This window comes from Panthera uncia (assembly GCF_023721935.1).
Source record: "Panthera uncia isolate 11264 chromosome A1 unlocalized genomic scaffold, Puncia_PCG_1.0 HiC_scaffold_17, whole genome shotgun sequence".
Classification (NCBI taxonomy): Eukaryota; Metazoa; Chordata; class Mammalia; order Carnivora; family Felidae; genus Panthera; species Panthera uncia.
Window position 1 is genome coordinate 118,386,059 of NW_026057577.1, and position 10,206 is coordinate 118,396,264.

The 10,206-nt window shown below is 38.7% G+C and overlaps 1 protein-coding gene across 1 annotated transcript in view; it reads left to right on the plus strand.

The window, feature by feature from the left end:
- The window catches only part of TMEM267 (transmembrane protein 267), a 17,450-nt gene extending 9,710 nt beyond the window's left edge, over window positions 1-7,740 (plus strand). Inside the window, exons 2-3 of the mRNA XM_049648110.1 lie at window positions 2,358-2,746; window positions 7,255-7,740. Coding sequence (XP_049504067.1) covers window positions 2,435-2,746; window positions 7,255-7,590 — 648 coding nt within the window. The 5' untranslated portion in view covers window positions 2,358-2,434 and the 3' untranslated portion in view covers window positions 7,591-7,740. The remainder of the gene's footprint in view (window positions 1-2,357; window positions 2,747-7,254) is intronic.
- The last annotated feature ends 2,466 nt before the right edge of the window (window positions 7,741-10,206 follow it).

Genomic DNA, 10,206 nt, shown 5'->3' on the forward strand with positions numbered 1-10,206 from the left:
ATTTTTGTATTCGTTTATTTTTCTGTTACTGTGTTTTGAGAATTCTTTGTTCTGGGTAGAAATCCTTTAGCAAATACGAGATACGCAAATATTTTATCCCAAATCTGTGGCTTGTTGATTCATTCTCTTAATGTTTTTCAAAGAGCAGAGCTTCTTAATTTTGAGAAAGTTCAGTGTATCAATTTTTAAAAAACAGATTGGCCTTTTGATGTTGCTTCTAAGAACTCTTTACATAATCCAAGGACACAAAAATATTCTATGCTTTCTTCCAGCAGTTTTACAGTTTTATATCTTACTTTTAGGTCTGTAATCCATTTTGACTTAATTTTTGTATATGGAGTAAAGTATGGACCGAGGCTCATTATTTTTACATATGGATATCCTGTTGTTCCAGCAGTGTTTGGTGAAAGGACCATCTTTTCTTTGTTTACTTGCTTTTGCATGTTTGTTAAAAATCAATTGACCGTAGGGGCGCCTGGGTGGCTCAGTCGGTTGAGCATCCGACTTCGGCTCAGGTCACGATCTCGCGGTCCGTGAGTTCGAGCCCCGCGTCAGGCTCTGTGCTGAGTGCTCAGAGCCCGGAGCCTGTTTCAGATTCTGTGTCTCCTTCTCTCTGACCCTCCCCCGTTCATGCTCTGTCTCTCTCTGTCTCAAAAATAAATAAACGTTAAAAAAAAAATTAAAAAAAAAATCAATTGACCGTATATGGGTGGATCTATTTCTGATCCCACTTTCTATTCTGTTTCATCAATCTATTTGTCTATCTTTATATCAGTACCACACTGTCTTAATTACTGCGGTTTTATAAAACTTGAAATCAGATGGTGTAAGGCCTTCAACTTAGTTCATCTTTTTCCAAGTTGTTTTCTGATTCAAGGAATGTTTCCTTATAAATTCCGGAATATATATTATGAGCTATGTATAGTTTTTATGACAGAATGGAAGTTGAATCATTCTTAATACGTCATTTAGTTATTCTTTAGTCTCAGAATTAAAACAGAACAATATAAAACAAAAACTTCAGGTATCACATAATGTTGATAACTTTAACTGTATAAATGATTTCAGTATCCTATGCCAGGTAAGCACTAAGCACAGAATTATGATTGCCTTTTTATATCAATTAAAGTTCCTCGGTTAGAGGCAACAGAAAGGAAAAAGGGATTTATTGGAAGAATGCTAGGGTAGCTCCTAGAAGTAAAAGGTAAGCTGCAGGAATGAGGCCAGCTCTGAGAAACTTAAAAGCCTGGACCTGTGGACTTGATGTCCTTATGGTTCTTTGTTTTTAGGGTGCTCCGTGTAGTGAAGCCCATGGTCTGTAAGAAGAAGAGTAACTTTCCCCTACCAGCTCCACTTAGGAAAATTCTAGAAGGGAGTCTGATTGGCCCAGCCTGGGTCACCTTAATCACTAGAGTATTCACCACTAGTCCAATCACTACTGGAAAATGATGACTAATTACTACTTACTAATAAATTACTACTACTAAGAGAGACAGGGAATTCTAACTGGTCAGCTCCAGAGTGGGTCTTGCGATGAGCAGTTTTCCTAAAAGGAGATGCTGTTTTCAGAAGTATGGAAAATAGATGCTGGGTACACAGACACGGATGCCCACTGCCATGTAGCACACATTGCTGAGAGAGAGAACTGATGGATGACCTCAAAGCAATAGATTACAGTTGGTGGGCTTTCTTAAATTCACCTTGATACATACTAACATGTAAACTGGTGTTCCTATTCTCTTTGTGCTACATGGCATATTGTATATAACATGTAAGAAATGCGATTTTCTTACACTTGAAAATTACTAACAGAGTAGTCTTAAATGTTCTTGCCACACGCACAAAAAGGTAACTATGCGAGGTGACGGAGATGTTAACCACACTGTGGTAATCATTTCACAATATATGCGTATATGAAATCATCACATTATACACCTTAACCTTATACAGTGTTATATATCAGTTGTATCTCAGTAAAGCTGGGAAAAATAAAATGAAATTACTGACAACAGTTTAAAAAAAAAAAAAGAAATACCAGGGGTGCCTGGGTGGCGTAGTCAGTTAAGCATCTGACTTCAACTCATGTTATGATCTCACGGTTCATGGGTTCGAGCCCCACATTGGGCTCCGTGCTGACAGCTCAGAGCCTGGAGCCTGCTTCGGATTCTGTGTCTCCCTCTCTCTCTGCCCCTCCCCCTCTCACATCCTGTCTCTTAAAAATAAACAAAACATTTAAAAAAAATTTTTTTTTAAATACCAGTTTCTACAATTTGATTTTGTATTTGTGAAATCATTGCTGATTTTGTTTTGTTTAAATGCTATATGGCATTAATATTTTTCTTTGCTTTCTATTTTAGGGCGACTGGGGAATATAAACAAGAATAAGCAGTTTGTCTCCTGATGGCTTTTGCTGTATACTGACGTATTATTTGTGATGGCATCTGAGGCTGAGAAGACCCATGCTTTACTCCAGTCTTGTAGCACTGAATCTCTTTTTTCCAGCCTCGGTCTGGGAATATTTTGCCTAGTAGCTGACAGACTTCTTCAGTTTTCAATAATTCAGCAAAATGACTGGCTTCGAGCCCTCTCAGATAATGCAGTACATTGCGTGATTGGCATGTGGTTGTGGGCAATTGTCATTGGAGTCAAGAAGACAACTGACTTTGGAGAAATCATTTTAGCTGGATTTTTAGCCTCTGTTATTGATGTAGACCACTTTTTTCTAGCTGGATCTTTATCTTTAAAGGTAAGAGGCATCCATGTTTAATTTTTCTGGTCTTTAACACCATTATATTGACCTTCACAGCATCATTTTAGAGCTAGGGGTTATCTTTATTTTAAAGTAAGAAAGCTCATTCATCCCATTTTTTTGAGCACTCAGTACTTTCCTGAAGATGAATACAGACATGTTGCTAATCAAGTTACTTGGCCTCACAAAGTGCCAAGGATGCATACAGAGCAAGGACTCACTAAATGTACCTGAAGAGTTCTGTGCTGGCTTTACCGAGGACAGTGCTTAGCCAAGTCTTGAAGGAAGCATCAGCCAACTGGTTTAAAATAATGGGGGTCATTCTCGGAGCTAACCTGGTTCTTTTTTCTGTGTTCTTTCTTCAGGGCCACAGTTAGGATTTTCCCCCTTACGCTTCATGTTTCACAGTTAGTATGCAGCTCCTACGTGCTCTGTAACAGTGAAGCAGCTTTAAGATGATTCCGAGTCCCGGGGAATGACTTCAGTAGATTCATTCCCCAGCCCCTCTTGGAACCAAAGGTGTGCATTTCAAGGGACTCCTTAGGACACCGTCGCTGGTGGCGAAATTTGAGGAATTTCATTGAGGCTTCAGATGTTTAGCTATACAGTGACCTGCTAGCTTTGCAAATGAGCTATGCTTAAAATGACAGTTCAGACAATATTTTCTTTTTGCTTTTTTTTTTTCATTTTAGAGAGAGAGAGCGTGCACACGAGCGGGAGAGAGGGTCAGAGGAGAAGGAGAGAGAGAGAGAGAGAGAGAATGAGTGAGTGAGAATCTCAAGCAGGCTCCACACTCACCATGGAACCCACCCAGGGCTTGATCCCATGACCCTGGGGTCATGACCTAAGCCAAAATCAAGAGGCACCCAGGCACCCCTGTTCAGATAATATTTTCTAAGTGTCAACAGATTTGCCCACCTTTTACGTGTTTATGACCTGTAAATATTTCAGGAAAGAAACACAGACCCACAGAGCAAGGACTTTTCTTGCTCACCACTGCCTGGAACGCAGCCTGGCTCACCTAGTAGGTGTTCGGTAGATATTTGTTGAATGAAACGAGAAATGATCACTTTTTCCTTTATGTGTCACACACCAGGTACTTCTCAGAGATTGTCTCACTTATGAAAACACTTAATCAGTTAGGAATCACTAATTCCTGATTAAAGACACATTGTAACTTTTTGGCTATAAGGGGAGGCAGAATAACATTGCGTTTGAGATTGGCATCAGAAGACCTGAGTTTGAATCCCGGTATGTGGTGGTGTTAGCAGAGCCCCTTCCTTCTTTAAGCCTCAGTGCCCTCATCTGTAAAATGTGGATTCTGTCTTTACTGTTCTCGTTGGGTTGTCTTGAGTGTTAAGAGAGCATGTTACAGGATGCACCGTGGTAAATAGTTCACAATAAATGTTAGTAGAGCTTTGGATAAGCTAAACCACAGAAAGTGTGGTTCATAAGTGTGTTCACCTAGAATTTAACTATGGTAATTTTTAAAAACATTTAGGCTACCTACTATATTTAGGCTACCTACTATTCTTCGACTCACTTAGAAGTGGTAGTGTTAAGAATATGAGCCAAACGGGGCGCCTGGGTGGCTCAGTCGGTTAAGCGTCCGACTTCGGCTCAGGTCATGATCTCGCAGTCCGTGAGTTCGAGCCCCGCGTCAGGCTCTGGGCTGATGGCTCAGAGCCTGGAGCCTGTTTCAGATTCTGTGTCTCCCTCTCTCTCTGACCCTCCCCCATTCATGCTCTGTCTCTCTCTGTCTCAAAAATAAATAAACGTTAAAAAAAAATTAAAAAAAAAAAAAAGAATATGAGCCAAAGAGTCAGACAGACTCAGTGTTTGTACAACGTGGGGAAGCTACCTGTTGTCTGTAAGCCTTGGCTCCCCGCTCTGTAAAATCATCTCTAACTCATCCAGTTGTTGTAAGGATTAAAGGAGGTAGTGCATAGAAAGTATAGCATAGTGCTGGTACTGATCCTTTTTTTAAAATGAAATATGAACGTTTTTAACCATAAAATTGTTTGTGATCGTCAGTAATAAGTACCAAAACTAAGTACTTATGATACTATTTAAAAAAATTTTTTAACGTTTATTCATTTTTTTAGAAACAGAGTGACAGAGTGCAAGCAGGGGAGGGGCAAAGAGAGAGAGAGCAAGACACAGAATCTGAAGCAGGCCCCAGGCTCCTGGCTGTCAGCACAGAGTCTGACACGGGGCTCAGACTCATGAACTGTGAGATCATGACCTGAGCTGAAGTCCAACGCTTAACCCACTGAGCCACCAGGCACCCCATTATGATACTATTTTTTAAATGTCTGTTGTTACTTCTTTTTTTAAGTGATCTATTTTTACTTCTGTAATTTTATGATAATGTCCTTTTATTCTTTATTATTTTTCTTTTTTTTAATGTTTATTTATTTTTGAGAGAGAAAGAGAGCGTGAGCAGGGGAGGGGCAGAGAGAGAAGGAGACACAGAATCCGAAGCAGGCTCCAGGCTCTGAGCTGTCAGCATGGAGTCCAATGTGATGCTCAAACCCACAGACCACGAGATCATGACCTGAGCCAAAGTCAGACGCTTAATCAACTGAGCCACCCAGGCGCCCCCATTATTCATTATTTTTCTATGAAGGAAAAGTCTCGATTGAAGTTTTAGAAGTAAGCCAAGCAACAGAAATTTCTTTAGCATCTATTAATATAAATAGACTTCACAAATGAATGCGTAAAGAGTCAGACATATCCAGAGCATAACTGCTAATCACATCAACTTCAGGCTATTGCTTTCTTCCAAGTAGGGACTACCACAGGCCCCCTTGTCCCACCCTGCTGTTAAGGAGCACGATACAGCGTGGGTATGGAACCAAAAAACAAAGGTAGAGACAAGAATTGAGTAACAATACAGAAATGTCACATGTGCCGGCAAAGTAGAAATAAAACAGCTAAAAATGTAGAGAAGGGAGAAGGAAGGGGAATGTAGCATAAACTCCCTGATTGATGTTTAGTCAGTTGGTGGGAGTAGAGAACCCTGGTTTAAGTAGTGCATTTAAGAGACCCCCCCAGCCGTGTGACTTCACAGGGTGGCAAGGTATAGTGTCTGTCTCTCTCTTTTTTAAGTTTATTTATTTATTTTGAGAGAGAGAGAGAGAGAGAGAGAGCAGGGGAGGGGCAGAGAGAGAGGGAGACAGAATCCCAAGTAGGCTCCACACTGTCAGCACAGAGCCTAATGTGGGATTCGAAGCCACAGAACTGGGAGACCATGACCCGAGCCGAAATCAAGAGTCAGATGCTTAACCGACTGAGCCACGCAGGCACCCCCAAGGTACAGTTTTTTTTAACAGATGTCTTGTATTTTAGTGTGGTGGGAAGGTTATGCCTCCTAATTTTTTTTTTATAGGTACCTAAGTTGTTTTTTTCACTACTCCTTTTCCTCTTGACCGTCCCCAAAGGGTTCCTCTCCCTTCCTCTTTATCATCTTCTCCCTCAGAACCAGTGCCTTGTAATGCCTTGAATCATGCACACTTTGAAGTCTTTGCTTTGTAGCCGGTGCTCTGATCTATGAGGGCCCTTTTCAGTGTTTCTCTTTCTAGTAATTTTAGATCAATCTTAGGTCTCCTCGTCTCTCTTGGCTTGCGGTGGAGGTGTGCAAGAGAGCACGCTGATGTGGTGTTTATCTTAATGCTTCAGAGTATTTGAAGTTTTAGGTGCTCTCTGACGTCTGTCTAATGCCGAGTGGGATTTGGTATAGTTTTATTTGTCCTTGTCTGTAGTGTTTTTGAGGATGTGTGGGGAGATTCAGATTTAGGCAATTTTCACTATCCTCGGCTTCCTTTTCATTCGAAGTTATCTAATTGAGAGGAGCCTGGATGGCTCAGGCGGTGAAGCATCTGACTCTTGATTTCAGCTCAGGTCATGATCTCTCTGCCCTTCCCCAGCTAGCACATGCACTCATGGCCTCTCTCTCTCTCTCTCTCTCTCTCTCAAAATAAATAAACTTAAAAAAATAAAATAAAATAATACAGTCTTTCTAAATGTTGTTGTAAGTGCATTCTGAAAATATTCAAGGCCAATATAAACCGGTTACAACAAAATATGTCTTTCTTGCCTTTATTGATAGAAGAATATTTTATTTGGTTGTGAGATTTTTTTTCAATGCTGTTAGAGGCCCCAGATAATTCTCTAAAACTCCAAATTTACACAAACCATACATTTGATATATAAATTATGTTCATATTGTGACTTTTCTAAGCAAATAATAGAAAACTTTAAAAAATTGATGGCCAGGTTCTTGAGATCTTGATTCCATTTTTAATGCAAAGAAATATCCTACTCACACCTATATCTTCTTTGCTTTACACATACCAGATTTAATATGTGTATTCACAGATGACATAGAAAATGTTTCCATTGCATTTCTAATAGACTCCTGGAAAATATTTTAGAGTCTTAAGAAGCATCTACAAAATTTTGTTTGCCAAGAGGGAAATGATACCAGCTACTTTCCCCTGCAGGCTGCTTTGACTCTTCCACGAAGACCTTTTCTTCACTGTTCTACTGTGATACCTGTCGTGGCTCTGACCTTGAAGTTTACTATGCACCTTTTCAAGCTCAAAGACTCATGGTGCTTTCTCCCCTGGATGTTATTTATATCCTGGACCTCACATCATATCCGAGATGGAATTCGTCACGGCTTGTGGATATGCCCATTTGGAAAAACTTCTCCTTTGCCATTCTGGCTTTATGTCATAATCACATCCTCTTTACCTCATATCTGTTCATTTGTTATGTATTTAACAGGGACCAGACAAATGATGTCTGCAAAACATGGAATTCAGATTGACGTCTGAAGTAACTGTATGCCACTCTGAGAGAAGGAAATGGTTCAGACGATAATTAAGGGTAGCTGACATTATAAACTAAAAAATATATATTAATTATTATTATAATTCCTGAATCCTCTTGCTTAGGAGGCATGTACCCTTTTATATATATATATATATATATATATATATATATATATATATATAAATATATATATATATACATATATATATATTTATATATATATATATTTGTTGTAATTTTACTTCTCTCTTCTATAATACACTAGTACAATATTAGAGTTTCATTTATTCCATGACATATTTTTATTGTGTCTTCTGTTTATCTGGCTTTACCAATAGCTCTAGTAGACTAACATCCAGTTACATTTTCTGGAGGTATACATTTAAGGCAGTCCACTTCAGGATGAAAAACAGATCAAATTGTAGGGTGCTTAATTTGAAGGCATTTGTGTCCACATTTTCCTGAGATACTGAAACAGTGAAAGAGCCAGAATAAATGAGATCCTGAATAAGACGTATGGTGACCACTAAGATTTCTTCATTTTCCTCTATGTTGAACCTGAGTGAAGTTTGATTTGCCAGGTACTTTAGTGAGTTGTGATTACTGGTGGAATCTGTGCCAGTACACTTGTAAGAAATCATCATATTCATAAAAGATAGTAACTAATATTAGATCTAGATTATTGTTTCAGGAATCACTTTAGGAAATAATTATTGTAATATGTTGCCTGTAGTAACATTACTCAAGTATTATTTTTTTTAAAGTTCATCTATTTATTTTGAGAGAGAGTGTGTTCATGAATGGGGGAGGGGGAGGGAGAGAGAGAGTCCCAAGCAGGCTCTGCTCTGTTGCACAGAGCCTCATGTGGGGCTTGAACTCACAAATCGAGAGATCATGACCTGAGCCGAAATCAAAAGTCAGACTCTCAACCGACTGAGCCACCCAGGCGCCCCAGTATTATTTTTTTAGTATCTTTGCCCCTGAATCCCATGTGTTAAGGTTTTAACTGTTCTGAAAAAACATAATTAAATTAACAAAATATTAATACATGGCTTATAACCATGGAATTTGAATTCACACAAAAAAAGGACTTACCAGTAATGTTATTTCAGATGTAAACTCCTGAGGTGTCATTAAAATTGTTTTAGTTGCTATCAGTTTGTTTACACACTATTTAAAAATATTATACCAGTTAATAATTTTTAAAACATATGCCTGATGCAGAGAGACAAAACATACGTTTTTCAAAATGAAGGAGTTTTAGGAAATTTGCCTTTTCCTTTGTCCTTTCAGGTTAACCTGTCAAAAATGATTAACCTTTATTATTAGAGAAGGAAAATTTGGTTGCTATAAAATTTTACATTTTCACAGTTTAATGTCACTTTGATATAAACATCAGTGCCCTAAAGACACTTGCTTTGTTTTTTTGTATCCTATGTGCCATCTGCTGTCTTTAGATTTTCTCACACATTTGTGATTTGTAATGCTAGTGATTGTGTGCCTTATTCTCTGAGAAGTGCTGAAGCAACGCCTTATCCAAAGCATATTCTTCTTATTTATTAAGTTAAACAGAGCTCTGTAAATTGTCGCAAATGTTCATTTTACTTTGGTTTTTCTTTTTGTTGTTAACCAATTGGTTGCAATCTGTTATATCTCAGAATCTATTAGATTTTACAATCTATTATCTTTTGAGAGCAATGATTGTGTCACTTTGGTTGGTATAATAAATATTATATAGTGGAGGGAAATTTGAATAAGGTAGGGATTTTTTTTTAAGTATATGATGTCAGAAATCCATGGAAATAAAGCATATATCTTCTATCGCTTTTTCTGACTAAATTATAAAACTACTTTTTCTTTCTCCATATAAAACGAAGGACTGCTATTAAAATATAGGGCCTTATTTAGGAATGTCACACTGGCATTTTAGGGGTTGTTTTTGTATTAGAATGGGAATTGACTTTGACCATGACTCATTGCTTAACCAGTAACTGCACATTTAAAAAACATTTTTTTTTAACGTTTATTTATTTTTGAGACAGAGAGAGACAGAGCATGAACAGGGGCAGAGAGAGAGGGAGACACAGAATGTGAAGCAGGCTCCAGGCTCTGAGCTGTCAGTACAGAGCCTGACGCGGGGCTCGAACTCACGGACTGTGAGATGATGACCTGAGCCAAAGTCGGACGCTCAACCGACCGAGCCACCCAGGTGCCCCAGTAACTGCACATTTTAAATGTGGGTTTATCTTCTTTCCTACCTCTACCATCAGAAATGATCCTTATCTTCTAAATGGTCTGTGACAGCTGTGGTTGTAACCTCTAGAAATATAGCAGCCAACTTCCCATGCCACCATTTTGTTTTTCACCTCATTGAAAGAGTTTGTGTCGATACGACATTTATATTGAAAATTGGTGCCGGAGTCCAGCTCCAGCAGGTCCAGGGGTTTACGAAGGATGAACGGCGTCGGCGAAAAAGTGAAAAATAAAAGCAAAAAACAAAAATAAAAATGGATACAGACAACAGCAGTGTGTTGAACTGGCTGCTTTATTGTGGCAAACGTGGTATTATATTTGTTAGCAATTTCCTTGTAGCGTGCGTCATCTATGTTTTCTAGCAT